This window comes from Entelurus aequoreus, linkage group LG23 (assembly GCF_033978785.1).
Source record: "Entelurus aequoreus isolate RoL-2023_Sb linkage group LG23, RoL_Eaeq_v1.1, whole genome shotgun sequence".
Classification (NCBI taxonomy): domain Eukaryota; kingdom Metazoa; phylum Chordata; class Actinopteri; order Syngnathiformes; family Syngnathidae; genus Entelurus; species Entelurus aequoreus.
The window spans coordinates 19,989,764-20,013,928 of record NC_084753.1 but is presented as its reverse complement, the minus strand read 5'-3'; the positions used below and the strand labels follow the sequence as shown (position 1 = coordinate 20,013,928).

Genomic DNA, 24,165 nt, shown 5'->3' with positions numbered 1-24,165 from the left:
TGGACATCATAATAAAAAAATCCTGGCACCATCAAACAATTCTAAATTACACCCACTTGAATCCATTACAAAGCATGATGTGAAAAATACAAAACACTCTCCACACTTATCCATGTTTGGCACATTTTATCTGCTTGATATTTCTGATTGATTACAAAACTTTAAGGAGGTTGTCACAGACGTAAACAAGGTAGAAGTCGAACTTTGACATACTCTTAATAACCAATTATAATAATTATTAATATAATATGTACACATACTGTATATATGTATAGGCTATATACACGTTCGGCCCTCGACCAAATTTGTTTAGCCCAATGTGGCCCCCAAGTCAAAAAGTTTGGACACCCCTGGGCTAAAATCTGTATCTCCTGCAATAACAATAAATATCATAATATATTATTTGGCATAGTATTTCAAAACAGGTTAAAAAGGCTCCTAATTTTGCTACTCATGTATGCAGTAACATGTTATGTCATTTCCTGTTGTATTATTTTCTAAAAACTATTATTAATCTTCTTGTTAATATCTGGTTACTTACTGTCGTAAGATTATTGACTGACTAAATGTTGCATCACAATTAGGGATGTCCGATAATGGCTTTTTGCCGATATCCGATAGGCCGATATTGTCCAACTCTTTAATTACCGATACCGATATCAACCGATACCGATATCAACCGATATATACAGTCGTGGAATTAACACATTATTATGCCTAATTTGGACAACCAGGTTTGGTGAAGATAAGGTACTTTTTAAAAAAATGAATAAAATAAAATAAGATAAATAAATTAAAAACATTTTCTTGAATAAAAAAGAAAGTAAAACAATATAAAAACAGCTACATAGAAACTAGTAATTAATGAAAATTTGTAAAATTAACTGTTAAAGGTTAGTATTATTAGTGGACCAGCAGCACGCACAATCATGTGTGCTTACGGACTGTATCCCTTGCAGACTGTATTGATATATAATGTAGGAACCAGAATATTAATAACAGAAAGAAACAACCCTTTTGTGTGAATGAGTGTGAATGAGTGTAAATGGGTGAAGGAGGTTTTTTGGGTTGGTGCACTAATTGTAAGTGTATCTTGTGTTTTTTATGTGGATTTAATAAAAAAAAAACACCAAAAAAAACGATACTGATAAAAAAAAAAACCGATACCGATAATTTCCGATATTACATTTTAACGCATTTATCGGCCGATAATATCGGCAGACCGATATTATCGGACATCTCTAATCACAATCATAATCAGACAAAAACACAGGATTGCGGTGTAACAATATTGAGTAAATATTAAAATGATTTCCTTACTCACTTCAATTACATGCAATATGTTGTGCAAAATAATATGAGTACTGAAAAATAAGTAAACATAAGCAAGCTCTTGAATGTAAACAAATGGCATGGGTGGGTTAACACAGACGTCAACTCTAATGATACAAAGTGCAAGAGCCGTACATAGTCAATACTACAATGATTACATCTGTATTTTTTATTATCACAAAATCTTTTGTCTTTTTTATTGTTTATGAACCCAGAAAATATGTCCCCGGACACAAGAGAACTTTAATTATGACCAATGTATGACACTATACAGTAACTACTTGGTGTTGGATTGATACCAAAATTTGAACAGAAGTGTAGATATAACATGTTAAAACAGAAAGTGAGCAGATATTTACAGTAAATGAACAAGTAGATTAATAATCCATCATAATTTTGACAAAATAATAGAATGAGAAATGACACTGCATATGTCAGCAGCCAAATTAGGAGCCTTTTTTTGCTTACTCACTACTAAAAGAGAAGTTGTCTTGTATGTTCACTGTCTTAATTAATGACAAAATTATTATTTAATTGCAATAAGAAACATATGTTTAATGTATAATAAAAACATTTTGTTAAAATAAAGCCAATAATGGCAATTTGTTGTGGTCCCCTTTATTTTGCAAAGTTGGAAATACATTTTGGTCCCGGTACTAGTACCAAAATATTGGTATCGGGACAACCTTACTTTTAACATATAGACACAGGGTTTCCCCTAAACTGCCAAGATACTAGTGGCGGTGGGGGCGTGGTCACCATTACGTCATAGAGTAATTTGCATAATTTTCTATGATGATATGATTTTCTTTAAAAAGGCTAAAAAAATCTATACCTACATTTAAAACAAATCTTTTATCATTAATTAATATTAACTTATATATTTCCTCTCATCGTTTTGCCATAATTTTAATTGTTGCTGCTTTTTATACAATGTACTTTGTTGAGATTTCCTCAAGTGGTTCCAGACTTTTAATGAGTTTTTCTTTTAATTAAAAACAACTAGCAACAAATGTATCATCTTTTCTGATGTTATTATAAAATGTACTCGTATGTTTACAGACTCTTTACTTCTGTCCCACAATGTCCCTGATGAAAGAGGCAAGCTGCAGCGAGCATGATGTAACACTTGATTGGGGCTGTTGCTCTAGTTGGGACTTTTTTTTCTTAAAAGCCGCCACTGTCCTCTTAATATTTGCACATTTTGTAGATGGCTGTCCGCGGGTATTTCTGCAATATATATAAAAATTACGTCCACCTTGCAGACATGCTGACAACAGTCTAGACAGTCACAATGGCGTGCGTTTTGTTTATATCCGGTTTCGGTAGCGTGGTTTTCGGTGATCAAAATCTTTTTTCGGTACATCAATAATAATGTACTTATAATAGGCTATATATATATATCAATTCATATTGTAACAACCAGCTAATGTTACATTTTTATGTTCGTGTTGTTTGGATTTGATGTCAGTTTTTCCCATGTTTGCAAACACACCGTCCGTGCCTGAAAGGTGATTGGCAGAGAATGAGGAAGGGTTGTTGTGTGTCCGGGGAAGCGCGGACTCACGAGACGAAAGTGTTTGCACAGGAGGCAAAACCTGTCGAATCGTGCCGTTTGTTATCGTAAGATTGGTAATAAAAGTTAAAAATAGCGTCAGACTTTGTGTGATTTCTTCTGGGGGCTATGATATATTGCTTTAATTTCTTTTCAGGTAAAAAAACAAAACAAACCTTATCACTCACACACACTAGGTGTGGCGAAATTATTCTCTGCATTTGACCCATCACCCTTGATCACCCCCTGGGAGGTGATAGGGGGGGGAAAGCGAGCAGCAGCGGTGGCCGCGCCCGGGAATCATTTTTGGTGATTTAACCCCCAATTCCAACCCTTGATGCTGAGTGTCAAGCAGGGAGGTAATGGGTCCCATTTTTATAGTCTTTGGTATGACTCGGCCGGGGTTTGAACTCACGACCTACCGACCTCAGAGCGGACACTCTAACCATTGGTATTTTTTTATTTAATTTTTTTTTTTTTCAAGGTGGGGCAGTAATTAAAATGCTGTGGTGGCGCGCCACATTCAGTTACATCAAGGGGAAACCCTGAGACATATTCTGTACTGTAACATACCTCGATACAGAGATATCTCTTACTCTAGTATTGGATCTGGTTCAAATATTTCACCATACAGTACATAGTCAGTATGTACAGGAAGTAGTATTACACTCACCAGGAGCGAGATTTGTGTAGCCCTCCATCATTGGTAGGCGAGCTGTCCACGGAGGAGCTTTGGTTCCCCTCCGTCTCCTTTAGGCGACCCAGGGAGTTGGTGTTTGGAGGGTTCATGTCCAGCTCCAGAAACATGATGTTCTCCGCCTTAACACACACAGTAGTGGGAAAATGGATGTTCATCCCGTCGAATAATCTAATTCGCAGGCCTTACCCTGAATCTGGTATTAACCCCCAACGTTATGGCAACCCTGGCGTACTGGCTGAGGGGTCGTTTGTATCCCACCGCTGATGTCGGCCGTTTCTTCATCTGTAAAGGTTTACTGGACAGAAGGAGGAAGTGGAAGATCTATCAATTGTCTACCCTAGTGATGCTCAAACTATGGTACAGTCTCCATCTAAGAAGTCTGTAAATAGGGGTATCGTTGTTGATAATGTTTGTGCATTGTGTGTAATGTTACAGTGGCCAAATATATTAAATATACTTGTTAAATAAAACCTCTGCCTTGTTTTGAATGAATACTTAGGCCTACTACGCTACTGTATTTTTATATTTACTGACCTCTCGGTGGGAACGAGAGGCTGGAACTTCCACTGGTCCTCTTCGGTGTCAAAGGTCATTCTGCTCATGATCTTATTCTTCTCTTCCGGAGGGATGAAGTTCTCGATGATCAGATACCTTCGTGTTGAAGGAGGGAGAAAGACGAATGAGCATCAGGATTTGGAGTTTAACATACTGTGAATGCTGAATAACCAGTGTCCAGGTAAATAACATTACCAGCCGTGGCTGTAGGCGACCTCGTAATGTAATTTTTTTGTAGAGATGTCCGATAATATCGGACTGCCAATATTATCGGCCGATAAATGCTTTAAAATGTAATATCGGAAATTATCGGTATCGGTTTCAAAAAGTAAAATTTATGGCATTTTAAAACGCAGCTGTACGGAGTGGTACACGGACGTAGGGAGGAGTACAGAGCGCCAATAAACCTTAAAGGCACTGCCTTTGCGTGCCGGCCAAATCACAAAATATCTATGGCTTTTCACACACACAAGTGAATGCAACGCATACTTGGTCAATAGCCATACAGGTCACACTGAGGGTGACCTTATAAACAACTTTAACACTGTTACAAATATGCGCCACACTGTGAACCCACACCAAACAAGAATGACAAACACATTTCGGAAGAACATCCGCACCGTAACACAACATAAACACAACATAACAAATACCCAGAACCCCTTGCAGCACTAACTCTTCCGGGACGCTACAACATACCCCCCTCGCTTCCCACCCCCCTACCCCCCACCTCAACCTCCTCATGCATGTCCCAAATTCCAAGCTGCTGTTTTGAGGCATGTTAAAAAAAATAATGCACTTTGTGACTTCAATAACAAATATGGCAGTGCCATGTTGGCATTTTTTTTTCCATAACTTGAGTTGATTTATTTTGGAAAATCTTGTTGCATTGTTTAATGCATCCAGTGGGGCATCACAACAAAATTAGGCATAATAATGTGTTAATTCCACGACTGTATATATCGGTATCGGTTGATATCGGAATCGGTAATTAAGAGTTGGACAATATCGGAATATCGGATATCGGCAAAAAAGCCATTATCGGACATCTCTAATTTTTTGGGTTAACTCAGATGTGTGTTACCCATCAATGGGATTAATGCTGACTGAGCAGTTTGTTCCTTACTGCTATTACAACATTGGTTGTGTTACTGTTGTGTTGTTTAACATACTTGTTCATAAATGACCATGTGTTCAAAGGAAACTACACTCCAACACACTGTGTGAATGCCGACAAGAATTTGCGCATAAAATCCCGCACCACTGCTGTGATCTATATTTTTTCTTTGTTTTTCTTCTTATTTTTAATCTGCCCTGGGTTTTTTTCGCCCTTCCTCCCACATTTCTCAACCAATTCATATCCGATCAGCTCCTTCAGGACGCGAGTTCGTATTCACATTTTCGTAAAAATACCCCTTTTTTTTGAGACTTAAATTTTTTTTACTTTGATCAGCTTTTGACCAATGAAATTCAAGGAGCCAATTATAGTGTTTTTATATTAGGCCATGTGTACACTAAGTCATTTAACCCCTTAAACGAATAATTATTTAGCCTAAGCCCCGTTTCAGCCACATTAAACCAGCGTTTAAGGTCCCCCTCCTTGGACACATTTTAAATTTTCTAAGTGCGCCGTGTATATCTTTTATCTCCGGCACTTAGCTTTGTATGGACTCATTGATCATTTACAAAGTGAGTTTGGAGAGGAAGTGACGCCAGAAAGACCACGCCCATACAGGAAGTGATGACCCAAAGACCGCGCCCCACACAGGAGTGTAGTTTCCTTTGAACACATGGTCATTTATGAACAAGTATGTTAAACAACACAACAGTAACACAACCAATGTTGTAATAGCAGTAAGGAACAAACTGTTCAGTCAGCATTAATCCCATTGATGGGTAACACACATCTGAGTTAACCCATAAAATTAGAGATGTCCGATAATGGCTTTTTTGCCGATATCCGATATTCCGATATTGTCCAACTCTTAATCTGCCCTGGGTTTTTTTCGCCTTTCCTCCCACATTTCTCAACCAATTCATATCCGATCAGCTCCTTCAGGACGCGAGGGTTCGTATTCACATTTTCCGAAAAATACCCCTTTTTTTGAGACTTAAAAAAAATTAACTTTGATCAGCTTTTGACCAATGAAATTCAAGGAGCCAACTATAGTGAATTTATATTAGGCCATGTGTACACTAAGTCATTTAACCCCTTAAACTAATAATTATTTAGCCTAAGCCCCGTTTCAGCCACACTAAACCAGCGTTTAAGGTACCCCCCTCGGACAAATTTTTACACGGCTAAGTGCGCCGTGTATTTCTTGAATCTACGGCACTTTGCTTTGTATGGACTCATTGATCATTTACAAAGTGAGTTCGGAGAGGAAGTGACGCCAGAATGACCGCGCCCATACAGGAAGTGACGCCAGAAAGACCGCGCCCCACACAGGAAGAGACATCAGAAAGAACGCGCCACAGCCAGCTTCATAACAAAGATGGAGGCGGATCATCCAGACATGCCCGTGTTTCTCCTTCTTGTACATGTACAGACTAGAGATGTCCGATAATATCGGACTGCCGATATTATCGGCCGATAAATGCTTTAAAATGTAATATCGGAAATTATCGGTATCAGTTTCAAAAAGTAAAATGAATGACTTTTTAAGACGCTGCTGTACGGAGCGGTACATATCCGGTAAAACACGGACGTACGGCATACTTGCCAACCCTCCCAATTTTCCCGGGAGACTCACGAATTTCAGTGCCCCTCCCGAAAATCTCCCGGGGAAACCATTCTCCCGAATTTCTCCCGATTTCCACCCGGACAACAATATTGGGGGCGTGCCTTAAAGGCACTGCCTTTAGCGTCCTCTACAACATGTCGTCACGTCTGCTTTTCCTCCATACAAACAGCGTGCCGGCCCAGTCACATAATATATTTTACACACACATAAGTGAATGCAAGCATACTTGGTCAACAGCCATACAGGTCACACAACTTTATAAACAACTTTAACACTGTTACAAATATGCGCCACACTGTGAACCCACACCAAACAAGAATGACAAACACATTTCGGGAGAACATCCGCATCGTAACACAACATAACCATCTCCCGAGTTCGGAGGTCTCAAGGTTGGCAAATAGGCTCTAGTATACACTGGACTGAAGCTGTGTGCCCTCATTGTTTTTGTAGCTGTTGTTTTGAGGCATGTTTAAAAAAAAATTTTTTTTAAATGCACTTTGTGAAAGTCAAAGTATAGTATTTCCCATAGTTGTAGTGGGTATCAGGATTATCTCAGGGAGAGCATGTCCCAAATTCCAAGCTGCTGTTTTGAGGCATGTTAAAACAAATAATGCACTTTGTGACTTCAATAATAAATATGGCAGTGCCATGTTGGCACTTTTTTCCATAACTGAAGTTGAAGTTGTTCTCTTATTTTGGAAAACCTTGTTTTTGATTGATTGATTGAAACTTGTATTAGTATATTGCACAGTACAGTACATATTCCGTACAATTGACCACTAAATGGTAACACCCGAATACGTTTTTCAACTTGTTTAAGTCGGGGTCCACGTTAATCAATGGTAAAGTTACATTGTTTAATGCAGGGGTGTCCAAAGTGCGGCCCGGGGGCCATTTGTGGCCCGCAGGTAATTTTTTAACGGCCCCACAGCACATTCTAAAAATAAGATTAAAAAAAATAAAAAAACATAACAAGGGGCATAAAAGAGCAAACATGTGAAATGTAACAAGAACATTTTGCAATGTTGACTCTAATAACACAAAGCTGTCATGCAGGCTGTTTCTTTCTTTGAAAAATAATAATCAATCAAAAACAATGTTATTATGAATTGTTTATCTATTCAAAGGTCTAATTACGTCACATTAAATATTACACTTTGAGATATTTTTTGGGGAAAATGTTGCATATTTTATGTTTACCATATAAAAAATAAGTTTTTTTTGTTTTTTTTTTTAAAGAAGTGCCTAAAACGAACAAACAAGAAACATAATAAACAACAATAAAAGTTATAAGTGACGGATAGATCTGAAGTTGATCTCGAGACTACTGTGTTAAAAGTTTTTAAAAAAAATGTACCATTTATTTTTTAACACTTTACTGAGCAGGACCCTTTTTTAGTGGGACTTTTTTTTTTTTTAAGTGTTATTGCTCAACAAATTATAATAAATACAAATCAATGTTGTTATGAGTTATGTTATAAGATCCAATTATTATATAATTTGAAATATTCCACTTAAAAATGTTATTGGGGGAAAACTTTGCATGTCTTGTGTTTTTTCCATAAAAAAAACAGGGATTTCTTTGACAAAAAGGGCATACGACTTAAATATTTAAAAACAATTTTATATTGACAGATAGACCTAATGTTGATCTAGAGATTTAAACTTTGAATAATAATAATAATAATAATAATAATAATACTAAATAATGACACATTTTTTATATTTTTTTGACCGAAACCCTTTGGGGTCCCCGGGATCAAGCCTGAGTGAAGGCCTAAATGTATTTTTTTTATACATATATTGTATTGGTTTTGAAAATAAAAAAATATAAAAATGGCCCCCGCTTGCTTTGATTCTTCAGTGTTTGGCCCTCAGTGGAAAAAGTTTGGACACCCCTGGTTTAATGCATCCAGCGGTGCATCACAACAAAATTAGGCATAATAATGTGTTAATTCCACGACTGTATATAACGGTATCGGTTGAAATCGGAATCTGTAATTAAGAGTTGGACAATATCGGAATATCGGCAAAAAAGCCATTATCGGACATCTCTAGTACAGACGCTTGTAGAAATCACAAATCAATATCTTAAGAGAAGGCAACGGGCGATTGCAGCTATTTCGGATACAACACTTCTCAGACGGCAAGACAACTTTCGAATGTCCGGGTCAGCTATGATTCTACTTAGCGAAAAACTTTTTACCTTCCTCCCGTGGATGTGATACAGGCGGTGTGTGACTACAAATATTGCTTCATGGATGTGACTGTGAAATGGCCAGGCTGTGTGCATGATGCCTGCATCTTCGCTAACTCCGCCACTGAAAGATGGAACATCCCCTCATGTCCCAAACAACTGCTGGAAGATGAAGATCCGGTCCCTGTTTTTCTTTTGGGTGACCCAGCTTATCCCCTGACGCCATATCTCACGAAAGAATACTTTGGGTATTCTCTGTCTAGATGAATTGTTGTAATTGTTGTAAAATGTTCTTTATCGCATTGTCTACTTTCTCAAGTCGATTAAAGATTTGATTCATGTATGATGGCTCAGGTGTGATTCACTACAATAGGGCCCCACAGCACACTGGATTCCAGTTAATTGAAATAGCACAACACTGGATATTGTTCACAGTACATTTTAATTTAAAAACTTGCACACAAAACACAGCAAACCAAATGTAAAATGCACAGCAAACTATTTACAATATGGCTCTTTTGAATAACTTCACAGTGAAGTAAAGTCATCTACTGGAGAGCTTGGAGCAGATGGACGCTCAGGTGGATTTATGTTTTTTTTTCCCCGCGCATGCGTACTAGGTCGTGTTGCGCCGGCGGGGGTCCGTGTGGACACGGATAAGGTTAGGTGAGATTTACCCTGGATTGATTGATTGATTGATTGAGACTTTTATTAGTACACTACCGTTCAAAAGTTTGGGGTCACCCAAACAATTTTGTGGATTCGCCTTCATTTCTAAGAACAAGAATAGACTGTCGAGTTTCAGATGAAAGTTCTCTTTTTCTGGCCATTTTGAGCGTTTAATTGACCCCACAAATGTGATGCTCCAGAAACTCAATCTGCTCAAAGGAAGGTCAATTTTGTAGCTTCTGTAACGAGCTAAACTGTTTTCAGATGTGTGAACATGATTGCACAAGGGTTTTCTAATCATCAATTAGCCTTCTGAGCCAATGAGCAAACACATTGTACCATTAGAACACTGGAGTGATAAGTTTCTGGAAATGGGCCTCTATACACCTATGTAGATATTGCACCAAAAACCAGACATTTGCAGCTAGAATAGTCATTTACCACATTAGCAATGTATAGAGTGTATTTCTTTAAAGTTAAGACTAGTTTAAAGTTATCTTCATTGAAAAGTACAGTGCTTTTCCTTAAAAAATAAGGACATTTCAATGTGACCCCAAACTTTTGAACGGTAGTGTAGGTTGCACAGTGAAGTACATATTCCGTACAATTGACCACTAAATGGTAACACCCGAATACGTTTTTCAACTTGTTTAAGTCGGGGTCCACTTAAATTGATTCATGATACAGATATATACTATCAGATATATACTATCATCATAATACAGTCATCACACAAGATAATCACATTGCATTATTTACATTATTTACAATATAACCTTATCCGACTTAGTGTAAACGGGGTCTTAGGCAGCTAAAGGTCCTTTAGTAGCCAATGGGGGTTCTACAGGCTGTAGAAGGGCAGCTCAATGTTTGTTTGTTTTTGACCACTCAATGTAAACCCTGAGGAATCAGTCTTTGCAGTTACCCTTTTGGCACCATATTTCACTTTCATTTTACTGTTCCAATGTTACCATGCTAACGTTAGCACGTTTTATGTTAGCATTACAGTCTTCCCTCGCCAATTGCACTTCAAATATTGCTCCACCACAGTGCAGATTTGTTTGGTATATCTTTTTAACGCATATTCTACACATTTTGGTACTAAATGAAGCATTTTCAAGCAAAAAGAAATGGCCAAAGAAACAGTAATATTGGCCACTGGAGCAGACCATGCCAATCCAAGCGCTGTTCAGTATCGTGACCACTGATTGGCTCAGCCTCAGGCAGCAGTACTATATTGGATTAAAATAGTGTAAAGGTAACTAAAGAGTGTTATTTCATGTTTAAAGTGCTCTCATCATGTTAAAATGTATTTAGAAATTAATAAACAGTTTTTTTATGCTATAAAAAATAATAGATTTATAATGAATAAATCCTACTTCACGGAAATTCATTTATCGCAGTCATGTCTGAACCAATTGTCGGGCATTTTTGAAGGACGACTGTAGAGCTACTTTTGTACGTTTACACATAAAGTTAATGTATTTTGTTAATTGGCACAATTTTACAGCTACGCTAACTGTTCCCATGTTAGCAGCGGGAGATGCCAGCAGTTGTTGCTGGGTGCATTTCACGCATTTCCATGCATTTCACGCATTTAGAGGTTTTTTTTTAAACATGCCGAGTTGGCAAAATAAAATGATGTTGTATTTATTTATGTTTTTTATTTATGTTGCTGGTCACTCAGTGGCTTTGTGGTTAGAGTGTCCGCCCTGAGACTGGAAGGTTGTGAGTTCAAACCCCGGCCGAGTCATACCAAAGACTATAAAAATGGGACCCATTGCCTCCCGGCTTGACACTCAGCATCAAGAGTTGGAATTGGGGGTTAAATCACGAAAAATGATTCCCGGGCGTGGCACCGCTGCTGCCCACTGCTCCCCTCACCTCCCAGGGGGTGAACAAGGGGATGGGTCAAATGCAGAGGACAAATTTCACCACATCTAGTGTGTGTGTGACAATCATTGGTACTTTAAAGGCCTATTGAAATGCGATTTTCTTATTTAAACGGGGTTAAAGGCCTATTGAAATGCGATTTTCTTATTTAAACGGGGATAGCAGATCCATTCTATGTGTCATACTTGATCATTTCGCGACATTGCCATATTTTTGCTGGAAGGATTTAGTAGAGAACCTCGACGATAAAGTTCGCAACTTTTGGTCGCTGATAAAAAAGCCTTGCCTGTACCGGAAGTAGCGTGACGTCACAGGTTGTGGAGCTCCTCGCATCTGCACATTGTTTACAATCATGGCCACCAGCAGCGAGAGCGATTCGGACAGAGAAAGCGACGATTTCCCCATTAATTTGAGCGAGGATGAAAGATTTGTGGATGAGGAAAGTGAGAGTGAAGGACTAGAGGGCAGTGGAAGCGATTCAGATAGGGAAGATGCTGTGAGAGGCGGGTGGGACCTGATATTCAGCTGGGAATGACTAAAACAGTAAATAAACACAAGACATATATATATACTCTATTAGCCACAACACAACCAGGCTTATATTTAATATGCCACAAATTAATCCCGCATAACAAACACCTCCCCCCTCCTGTCCATATAACCCGCCAATACAAATCAAACACCCGCACAACACACTCAATCCCACAGCCCAAAGTACCGTTCACCTCTGCAAAGTTCATACAGCACATATATTTCCCCAAAGTCCCCAAAGTTACGTACGTGACATGCACATAGCGGCACGCACGTACGGGCAAGCGATCAAATGTTTGGAAGCCGCAGCTGCGTACTCACGGTACCGCGTATCCAACTCAAAGTCCTCCTGGTAAGAGTCTCTGTTGTCCCAGTTCTTCACAGGCCAATGGTAAAGCTTGACTGTCATCTTTCGGGAATGTAAACAATGAAACACCGGCTACGTGTTTGTGTTGCTGCAGCCGGCCGCTAATACACCGCTTCCCACCTACAGCTTTCTTCTTTGCTGTCTCCATTGTTCATTGAACAAATTGCAAAATATTCACCAACACAGATGTCCAGAATACTGTGGAAGTTTGCGATGAAAACAGACGACTTAATAGCTGGCCACAATGGTGTCCCAAAATGTCCGCTACAATCCGTGACGTCACGCGCAAACGTCATCATACCGAGACGTTTTCAGCAGGATATTTTCGCGGGAAATTTAAAATTGCACTTTACTAATCTAACCCGGCCGTATTGGCATGTGTTGCAATGTTAAGATTTCATCATTGATATATAAACTATCAGACTGCGTGGTCGGTAGTAGTGGGTTTCAGTAGGCCTTTAAATCACCAAAATGATTCCCGAGCATGGCCACCGCTGCTTCTCACTGCTCCCCTGACCTCCCAGGGGGTGAGCATGGGGATGGGTCAAATGCAGAGGATAATTTCATCACACCTAGTGTGTGTGTGACTATCGTTGGGACTTTAACTTTTACTTTAAACTATGACTGACATGCAAATGACCTGTTTTAATTTCAACAGCATGTCAGTTTATCTTCAGCTTATGCTCTGCTCGCTCTTTTTGACATTTCAATTCGGCTGCAGCTTTTCCAGCATTCACACACAATTTCTCCAAAAATGAATGCTAATTATAACTATATAATTTTAATTAGAGCATTGACCTTGCAGATTTCTTTCTTACTTGAACTTGAGCTCTCTGGTGAGTTCATTCTGCGTCTGCTCCAGCTCCTGGCGGCTCCTCACGTGTTCATCATTCACATCCTGGATCTCAGCTTTGATGCACTGAAGCTTGGCATACAACTACAGTGCAGGAAGCGACAAAGCAGACAAAATACTAGCTGACACTCAGCTGCCCCTGGCAGCGGCATCACCGTCATGTCAGGACATGTGTTTGTCTACCTTTTTGAGTTTCTTGGTCTTTGCCTCGACCTCTTGCTGCAGAGAAGTAAAAGTATCCCTCAGCTCCAGTGTCTCGTCGTCCTGCACCAACATCTGCTGCTGCATCTCCCTCTCTCTGCGTGTCTGCAAGCAACGATTAGGAAGTTGAACTGTGGGGAAGATTATTACCTTTTTTGTAATATACAGACACGTACCTGCTCAGCTATCTCGTGCCTTTTCCCCTCTAACATCTTCTGCTGCTCATTGGTGTGATCTATGATGTTCTTTCCACCGACCAGCAGCTTGCTCTCCATTGCCTAGAAACAAAATAAAGAAAACAAGACCCTGTATTTGTAAGACTCAAGTTAAAACACTCTCAAATGTACCTAATATTGTACATCCCTTGTTTATCGTTGTTAGTTGGTTTTAGTAAAAAAAATAAAATTTTATATTCACATATTTTCATCGCTAGGGCGTAACGAAACCTGTTTACAACCTTCTAAATATTTTTTTAACATTATAAAATAACACCCCTTAGTCACCTTTACACTATTTTAATCCAGTATAGTAATGCTGCCTGAGGCTGAGCCAACCAGTGGCCACGATACTGAACAGCACACACTAATTGGTCTGGTCTCCTCTAGTAGCCAATATTACTGGAGTATTTTTAGTACATTTAGCCATGTGTATGCTTGAAAATTCTTAATTTAGGACCAAAAATGTTTTTAAAAAAATAAAAAATGTATAACTCCAAAAGATTTGCGATAAGGTGAAGTGCGAAATGGCAAAAGATGACTCTACAGCAAAACATTTAAATACAAAGATTGAAAGGATTGTTATTGGTGTCAAAATGCTCCAAAAGTCAAACAATTATTATATTTTCTGGAAATATATGCCTTAAAAGTAAAAAAAAATGTAGTATTTTGTCATGTCTGTGATTATGTTTTGTTTTAGTCATGTTCGGATTTGGTTTTGGACTTTTTGTGCACTTTTATTTGTCACCATAGCAACCATTAGTTTCACCTGGTTCACATTGTCATGTCACGCACCTGTTCACGGTTAGAGTCACGCACCTGTTTTCACTGATCATGTCACTATATAAGCTTTTCTGTTTCTGTTGTTCGTGCTGGCGACATCACATTCACTCCTGCCACTCTGTTCACGCTCATGATCCATGCTGTTCTTTTTCATGTCCTGTTCTGGTTCCAAGTAAGTTTTTCTTTATTCAAGCCTTAGTTTGCAAGTTTGTTTTATGTCCTAGTTCTGCCTCTGTGCTAGTGTTTTGTTTTCATAGTCGTTTTGTACCTCCACTGTGAGCGCCTTTTGTTTATTCCTTTTTATTGTTAAATAAACATGTATTTAAATTCACGCCTCGCACGCGCCAATTTTCCTTTGCCTTCTGGGAGAACCAACCACGCCATGAACCAAGTCGTGACAGTATGTCGCCAGCCTACTGTTACGACTTGGTTCATGGCGTGGGAAAGAATTGCTTTTGTGACGTCACGCGCATAAATCATATCCAAAGGAGTTTTTCAACCGGAAGTGTAGCAGGAATTTTAAAATTGCACTTTATAAGTTAACCCGGCCGTATTGGCATGTGTTGCAATGTTAAGATTTCATCATTGATATATAAACTATCAGACTGCGTGGTTGGTAGTAGTGGGTTTCAGTAGGCCTTTAAAAGGATGACATCAGAAATGGCAGTTACATAATTTTTTTAGGCGAAAATCAGCCGATTGATTGGCACATCCCTAGTACTGAAAGTAATTCACATTTTCTAATCATTGTGCTGAACGTCGTCATGAGTAAACGCTGCACTTTGTTAACTTTTGCACACATCATGTCTCGTCAAAGCATCTTCCTGCTGGTAAATGTTGAGTGGACTGATTTGTGAGACAACTTCCTGTGCCCCGACGGATTCATAGATGCCACACTTTTTTTCCCCCCTCCCTGCAGATTGCGTCATCAAAAAACTTTCAATTCAAGTTACCATAAAATATGTAATTACAGTGCAGGGATGTAACGATAAACAATATTAATGATAACCGTGGTAAAAATCCCACAACTGATGACTGCACATTAATAAACTCACAGATAGACTGGCGCCAGCTTAAATGCTAACATGAAAACAAGAGACATTAACGTCCTTCCCCATTAAGAAATTGTTTACCCCAATCTAAACTTTTATAAACACATTACTGCCTGAGCAACTCAGCTATTCAATTGTACACACTGAATTATTAGCAGATAGCAAGTACTATATTAAACTTTGTCTGTACAAATTTGAGCGAGACATGATCAGCTCCTTTGGCAAGTTAATGACTTAGTCCACATATCAGTTGTGAAGCAGGATTAATGAGGTTTGTATTGATGCACCCTGCCGATGTTTAATTCATCCTGTCGGAGCAGAGCTCAGCTTGCTGTTGCTTAGCTCGGCTCCCTCTGTGTCACATACACACAAACACACGCACACACAGTTCCATACACACCCGCTGCGTTCGGCATTTGATGAATCAACACAGCAGATCATGGCTAATAATATGAACAATAGCAAAAACATGAAATACAGCTGCACAGTTTGTGTAAACAAATACAAGTGCTGTTTATTACAAACCCCGTTTCCATATGAGTTGGGAAATTGTGTTAGATGTAAATATAAATGGAATACAATGATTTGCAAATCATTTTCAACCCATATTCAGTTGAATATGCTACAAAGACAACATATTTAATGTTCAAACTGATAAACTTTTTTTTTTTTTGCTAATAATAATTAACTTTAGAATTTGACGCCAGCAACACGTGACAAAGAAGTTGGGAAAGGTGGTAATAAATACTGATAAAGTTGAGGAATGCTCATCAAACACTTATTTGGAACATCCCACAGGTGAACAGGCAAATTGGGAACAGGTGGGTGCCATGATTGGGTATAAAAGTAGATTCCATGAAATGCTCAGTCATTCACAAACAAGGATGGGGCGAGGGTCACCACTTTGTCAACAAATGCGTGAGCAAATTGTTGAACAGTTTAAGAAAAACGTCTCAACCAGCTATTGCAAGGAATTTAGGGATTTCACCATCTACGGTCCGTAATATCATCAAAGGGTTCAGAGAATCTGGAGAAATCACTGCACGTAAGCAGCTAAGCCCGTGACCTTCGATCCCTCAGGCTGTACTGCATCAACAAGCGACATCAGTGTGTAAAGGATATCACCACATGGGCTCAGGAACACATCAGAAACCCACTGTCAGTAACTACAGTTGGTCGCTACATCTGTAAGTGCAAGTTAAAACTCACTATGCAAGGCGAAAACCGTTTATCAACAACACCCAGAAACGCCGTCGGCTTTGCTGGGCCTGAGCTCATCTAAGATGGACTGATACAAAGTGGAAAAGTGTTCTGTGGTCTGACGAGTCCACATTTCAAATTGTTTTTGGAAACTGTGGACGTCGAGGAAAAGAACCATCCGGATTGTTATAGGCGCAAAGTTGAAAAGCCAGCATCTGTGATAGTATGGGGGTGTATTAGTGCCCAAGACATGGGTAACTTACACATCTGTGAAGGTGCCATTAATGCTGAAAGGTACATACAGGTTTTGGAGCAACATATGTTGCCATCCAAGCAACGTTACCATGGACGCCCCTGCTTATTTCAGCAAGACAATGCCAAGCTCACGTCACTTCTGGTTTGGAGTTCGCGCGCGTTTGGCTGTTTTCGAAGTGGGGCTGTTGAGTTTGGCAATCGCCTTGTGCAAAGCTAGTACAACTTTTTGTACTTTTTTGTACTTTTGTGCTTTTTTGGCTTCGCTGTGTCACTGTGCCGTGACACTTTGTAGCTTGTGTCGATCGGTGCTGCGAGCTAGCACACCGGAGCCGGCTAGCATTACCGGCCTGAGATACGGAGGTGGATTTTTCCTTCTGTTGCTGGATGCGTCGGCAGATAGACCGTGATGCCTGCACCGAGGAAAAGCCCCACATCGGAGGAGTTCGAGGAGATGAGGCTCACACTCCTTTCCCTGTGCGGTGACGTGACTGCGGTGAGGGAGCACCAGGAGCAGCTTTTGGGTCTACTGGAGGAGGTGAAACAATTACGCCTCCAGAACGTGGAAAAAGATCGGCGCATCGTGGACCTGGAGCAGCGAGTGGACGAGCTGGAGCAATATTCCCGCATGAACGATGTGGTCATCACCGGCATCAAAATCAAGCCACGCAAGTACGCGCGTGCGGTGGCCACGGACAGCGGGGAGCCCAGCGTGCAGGAGGCACAGTCGGTGGAGCAGCAGGTGGCCTCCTATCTCCAAAGCAGGGGGATAGAGATGGACCTGGAGCACATCGAGGCTTGTCACCCACTGCCCATGAGGAACCAGAGACCACCCGCTGTCATCATGAGATTCGCAAACAGAAAGAAGAAGATCACACTATTAAGGCAAGGACGCAAACTCAAAGGAACAGATGTTTTCATCAATGAACACTTGACCAAGAAAAATGCTGACATCGCAAGGGTCGTACGACAACTTAAAAGGCAAAGCAAGATTCAACAAACCTGGGTAACGAACTGTAAGATCTTCATCAAACTAAATGGGATGCCGGAGGAAGCAAAAGTCTTGTTGATAAGGAAAATAGAAGATCTTGATAAGTATTGACATTGATGCAGTACTTGGTATCAATGTAGCTTGTGACTTTTACATCATCTCAATGCTACCCACACCAAGAACACAGACCACACCAAGTATTAATATGGACATGTTACAGAAGATCCTCCAACATCAACAAAAAGAACTGGACATGTGTGAGTATCAAGAGCACACCACAACAGAGACTGATATGGACATAGACCCTGATAATAATTTTTTCTCTGCGATTGTTAAAAACTGTAATTATTTTACCCTCGAACAATATAAAAACAGTGTAAACCAGAAGATAGTCTATCTATAATACATTTCAATAGTCGAAGCATGTACACTAACTTTGAGGCTATCAAGGATTACTTGAAAGAATTTAGTCATCCATTTACCATTGTTGCAATCACTGAAACCTGGTTCAACAGTGATAAAGGTATTGATTTTAGTCTGAATGACTATGAATTAACATACATAAACAGAATAAATAAAATAGGAGGAGGGGTCGCATTGTACATTCATAAATCTGTTACATTTAAAGTTTTAACAAACATGACCATAGCAGTCGATGGATTATTTGAATGTTTAATAGTGGAAATCCTAAATGACAAAAAGACAAATATCTTCATGAGCTATCGGACCCGATAGAAAAGTCTCTTGTTTTCTTCGACAAAATTCCACAGTATTCTGGACATCTGTGTTGGTGAATCTTTTGCAATTTGTTTAATGAACAATGGAGACTGCAAAGAAGAACGTTGTAGGTGGGATCGATCGGTGTCTTAGCGGCTAAGTACAATACTGTAATATCTGTGATATTTGCATTAGTGTACTGTGTCTTTAAGGGTTTGGGGAACGCGCATGCGCGAGTGAGTTGGCGGAGATCTTGAGTGTGTGTGAGCGTGAGTTGTGGCTAACAGCAGCTCGTGTATGTGTGTGCGTTACTTTTTGAACTACAACCAGTTACCGCTTGTTAATAAAGCGATTGAGCAGCGCATCCTCGTCTGTGTGACTCCTTCTCCACTGCGGAGCATTACAATACTTACAGCAACACAACAAGGACTACTTACCCTGAAAGCAGACGCCGAGCCGATGCTTGCCGCCAAACCCACGGATGAAATCCTTCGTCGCGCCGTTGATCGCTGGAATGCAGGTGAGCACGGCTGTTGATGGGAAGATGAGGGCTGGCTGGCGTAGGTGGAGCGCTAATGTTTTATCATAGTTCTGTGAGGTCCGGTTGCTAAGTTGCTAAATTAGCCTTAGCGTCGTTAGCAACAGCATTTTTAAGCCTTACCAGGCTGAGAATTTTTAACCGTGTAGTTACATGTACATGGTTTAATAGTATTGTTGGTCTTCTGTCTATCCTTCCAGTCAGGGGTTTATTTATTTTGTTTCTATCTTCATTTGAGAACGATGCTATCACGTTAGCTCAGTAGCTAAGTGTGTCACCGATGTATTGTCTTGGAGATAAAAGTCACTTTAAATGTCCATTTCGCGTGCTCGACTCTCATTTTCAAGAGGATATAGTATCCGAGGTGGTTTAAAATACAAATCTGTGATCCACAATAGAAAAAGGAGAGAGTACATAGTTCTGTGAGGTCCGGTTGCTAAGTTGCTAAATTAGCCTTAGCGTCGTTAGCAACAGCATAGTTAAGCCTTACCAGGCTGACAATTTTTAACCGTGTAGTTACATGTACATGGTTTAATATTATTGTTGGTCTTCTGTCTATCCTTCCAGTCAGGGGTTTATTTATTTTGTTTCTATCTTCATTTGAGAACGATGCTATCACGTTAGCTCAGTAGCTAAGTGTGTCACCGATGTATTGTCTTGGAGATAAAAGTCACTTTAAATGTCCATTTTGCGTGCTCGACTCTCATTTTCAAGAGGATATAGTATCCGAGGTGGTTTAAAATACCAATCCGTGATCCACAATAGAAAAAGGAGAGTGTGGAATCCAATGAGCCAGCTTGTACCTAAGTTACGGTCAGAGCGAAAAAAGATACGTCCATCACTGCCTCTCAAGTCGTTCACTGTAACGTTCCTCATCTACGAATCTTTCATCCTCGCTCAAATTAATGGGGTAATCGTCACTTTCTCGGTCCGAATCTCTCTCGCTCCATTGTAAACAATGGGGAATTGGGAGGAATACTAGCTCCTGTGACGTCACGCTACTTCCGGTACAGGCAAGGCTTTTTTTTATCAGCGAGCAAAAGTTGCGAACATTATCGTCGATTTTCTCTACTAAATCCTTTCAGCAAAAATATGGCAATATCGCGAAATGATCAAGTATGACACATAGAATGGATCTGCTATTCCCGTTTAAATAAATAAAAATCATTTCAGTAGGCCTTTAATGTCGATCACTAACGCCGATCCCCACTGGGTGACATTGTACAAAACCCAAAAACCAGTGAAGTTGGCACATTGTGTAATTCGTAAATAAAAACAGACAACAATGATTTGCAAATCATTTTCAACTTATATTTTTTTTTGCAAATAATCATTAACTTAGAATTTAATGGCAGCAACAAATTGCAAAAAAGTTGGCACAGGGACATTTTTACCACTGTGTTACATGACCTTTCCTTTTAACAATACTCAGTTAATTTTTGGGAACTGAGTAGACCGATTTTTGAAACTTTTCAGGTGGAATTCTTTCCCATTCTTGCTTGATGTACAGCTTAAAGGCCTACTGAAACCCACTACTACCGACCACGCAGTCTGATAGTTTATATATCAATGATGAAATCTTAACATTATAACACTTGCCAATACGGCCGGGTTAACTTATAAAGTGACATTTTAAATTTGCCGCTAAACTTCCGGTTCGAAACGCCTCTGCGCATGACGTATGCGCGTGACGTAGCCCGGGGAACACGGGTATGCCTTCCACATTGAAGCCAATACGAAAAAGCTCTGTTTTCATTTCATAATTCCATAGTATTCTGGACATCTGTGTTCGTGAATCTGTTTCAATCATGTTCATTGCATTATGGAGAAGGAAGCTGAACAAGCAAAGAAGAAAGTTGTCGGTGCGAAATGGACGTATTTTTCGAACGTAGTCAGCCACAACAGTACACAGCCGGCGCTTCTTTGTTTACATTCCCGAAAGATGCAGTCAAGATGGAAGAACTCGGATAACAGAGACTCTAACCAGGAGGACTTTTGACTTCGATACACAGACGCCTGTAGAGAACTGGGACAACACAGACTCTTACCAGGATTACTTTGATTTGGATGACAAAGACGCAGACGTGCTACTGTGAGTATGCAGCTTTGGCTTCTAAACATTTGATCGCTTGACCGTATGTGCGCAACTTTTTTTTGCGTATGTACGTAACTTTTTTAAAATATATAAGCTTTATGAACCTTGGGTTAGGTGAACGGTCTTTTGGGCTGAGTTATTGTGTGTGTTGATCAGGTGTTTGAATTGTATTGGCGTGTTCTATGGAGCTAGGAGCTAGCATAGGAGCTAGGAGCTAGCATAACACGTACCGTACGTGCGCGTCACGTACGTAATTTTTTAAAAATATATAAGCTTTATGAACCTTGGGTTAGGTGAACGGTCTTTTGGGCTGAGTGATTGTGTGTGTTGATCAGGTGTTTGAATTGTATTGGCGTGTTCTATGGAGCTAGGAGCTAGCATAGGAGCTAGGAGCTAGCATAACACGTACCGTACCGTACGTGCGCGTCACGTACGTAACTTTTTAAAAATATATAAGCTTTATGAACCTTGGGTTAGGTGAACGGTCTTTTGGGCTGAGTGATTGTGTGTGTTGATCAGGTGTTTGAATTGTATTGGCGTGTTCTATGGAGCTAGGAGCTAGCAGAGGAGCTAGGAACTAGCATAACAAACACGCAGGTGTTTTTATGCAGGATTAATTTGTGGCATGTTAAATATAAGCCTGGTTGTGTTGTGGCTAATAGAGTATATATATGTCTTGTGTTTATTTACTGTTGTAGTCATTCCCAGCTGAATATCAGGTCACCCCCGGCTCTCACAGCATCTTCCCTATCTGAATAGCTTCAACTCCCCACTAGTCCTTCACTTGCACTTTACTCATCCACAAATCTTTCATCCTCGCTCAAATTAATGGGGAAATTGTCGCTTTCGCGGTCCGAATCTCTCACTTCATGCGGCCATCATTGTAAACAATAGGGAACTTTGCGTATATGTTCAACTGACTACGTCACGCTACTTCCGGTAGGGGCAAGCCTTTTTTTTATCAGATACCAAAAGTTGCAATCTTTATCGTCGTTGTTCTATACTAAATCCTTTCAGCAAAAATATGGCAATATCGCGAAATGATCAAGTATGACACATAGAATAGATCTGCTATCCCCGTTTAAATTAAAAAAATTCATTTCAGTAGGCCTTTAAGTTGTTCAACAGTCCGGGGTCTCCGTTGTGGTATTTTAGGCTTCATATTGCGCCACACATTTTCAATGGGAGACAGGTTTGGACTACAGGCAGGCCAGTCTAGTACCCGCACTCTTTTACTATGAAGCCACGCTGTTGTGACACGTGGCTTGGCATTGTCTTGCTGAAATAAGCAGGGGCGTCAATGATAACGTTGCTTGGATGGCAACATATGTTGCTCCAAAACCTGTATGTACCTTTCAGCATTAATAGTGCCTTCACATATGTGTAAATTACCCATGCCTTGGGTATTAATATACCCCCATACCGTCACAAATGGTCGCTTTTGAACTTTGTGCCTATTACAATCTGGTTGGTTATTTTCCTCTTTGTTCCGGAGGACACGACATCCACAGTTTCCAAAAACTATTTGAAATGTGGACTTGTCAGACCACTGAACATTTTTCCACTTTGCATCAGTCCATCTTAGATGAGCACAGGCCCAGCGAAACTGGCGGCGTTTCTGGGTGTTGTTGACAAATGGCTTTCGTTTTGCATAGTAGAGTTTTAACTAGCACTTACAGATGTAGCGACCGACTGTAGTTACTGACAGTGGTTTTCTGAAGTGTTCATATACACTACCGTTCAAAAGTTTGGGGTCACATCGAAATGTCCTTATTTTTTAAGGAAAAGCACTGTACTTTTCAATGAAGATAACTTTAAACTAGTCTTAACTTTAAAGAAATACACTCTATACATTGCTAATGTGGTAAATGACTATTCTAGCTGCAAATGTCTGGTTTTTGGTGCAATATCTACATAGGTGTATAGAGGCCCATTTCCAGCAACTATCACTCCAGTGTTCTAATGGTACAATGTGTTTGCTCATTGGCTCAGAAGGCTAATTGATGATTAGAAAACCCTTGTGCAATCATGTTCACACATCTGAAAACAGTTTAGCTCGTTACAGAAGCTACAAAACTGACCTTCCTTTGAGCTGTTTGAGTTTCTGGAGCATCACATTTGTGGGGTCAATTAAACGCTCAAAATGGCCAGAAAAAGAGAACTTTCATCTGAAACTCGACAGTCTATTCTTGTTCTTAGAAATGAAGGCTATTCCACAAAATTGTTTGGGTGACCCCAAACTTTTGAACGGTAGTGTACATACATTATATTACTTTAATTTATTTTCAATGTTGTGACTTTTATCTTATAGTAGTAGCGACTTCCTCTCGGTCAACTTTTTTTGTTTTCACTTTATCAAAGTGTGCATGCAAGTGACGTCGAGGCCAAATTAGGGCCTGTGCGTGTTTACACTGGAGTCTGATAAAAATCACATTTTACTTGCAGTGTAAACAGTCAGCTGGAAAAAATCAGATTAAAAAATCTGATTAGGGCCACTTTGGCCTGCAGTGTAAACATAGTCAAAGAGAACATGGAAATATCTTAAATGTTGTGTTGATATTTTTAAACTATCAACAGCACTAAATAATCCATCCATTTTCTACCGCTTGTCTCTTTTGGGGTTGCGGGGGCGGGGGGGTGGGGGGGTGCTGGAGCCTATCTCAGCTGCATTTGGGCGGAAGGCGGGTTACACCCTGGACAAGTCGCTACCTCATCGCAGGGC

At 39.9% G+C, this 24,165-nt stretch overlaps 1 protein-coding gene across 1 annotated transcript in view; it reads right to left on the bottom strand.

Moving 5' to 3' along the window:
• Window positions 1–24,165, bottom strand: part of LOC133640914 (kinesin-like protein KIF3C) — a 56,655-nt gene that overhangs the window by 5,074 nt on the left and 27,416 nt on the right. Inside the window, exons 2-7 of the mRNA XM_062034615.1 lie at window positions 13,777–13,878; window positions 13,583–13,705; window positions 13,365–13,483; window positions 4,122–4,238; window positions 3,774–3,882; window positions 3,561–3,706 (exon numbers count right to left, since the gene is read on the bottom strand). Coding sequence (XP_061890599.1) covers window positions 3,561–3,706; window positions 3,774–3,882; window positions 4,122–4,238; window positions 13,365–13,483; window positions 13,583–13,705; window positions 13,777–13,878 — 716 coding nt within the window. The remainder of the gene's footprint in view (window positions 1–3,560; window positions 3,707–3,773; window positions 3,883–4,121; window positions 4,239–13,364; window positions 13,484–13,582; window positions 13,706–13,776; window positions 13,879–24,165) is intronic.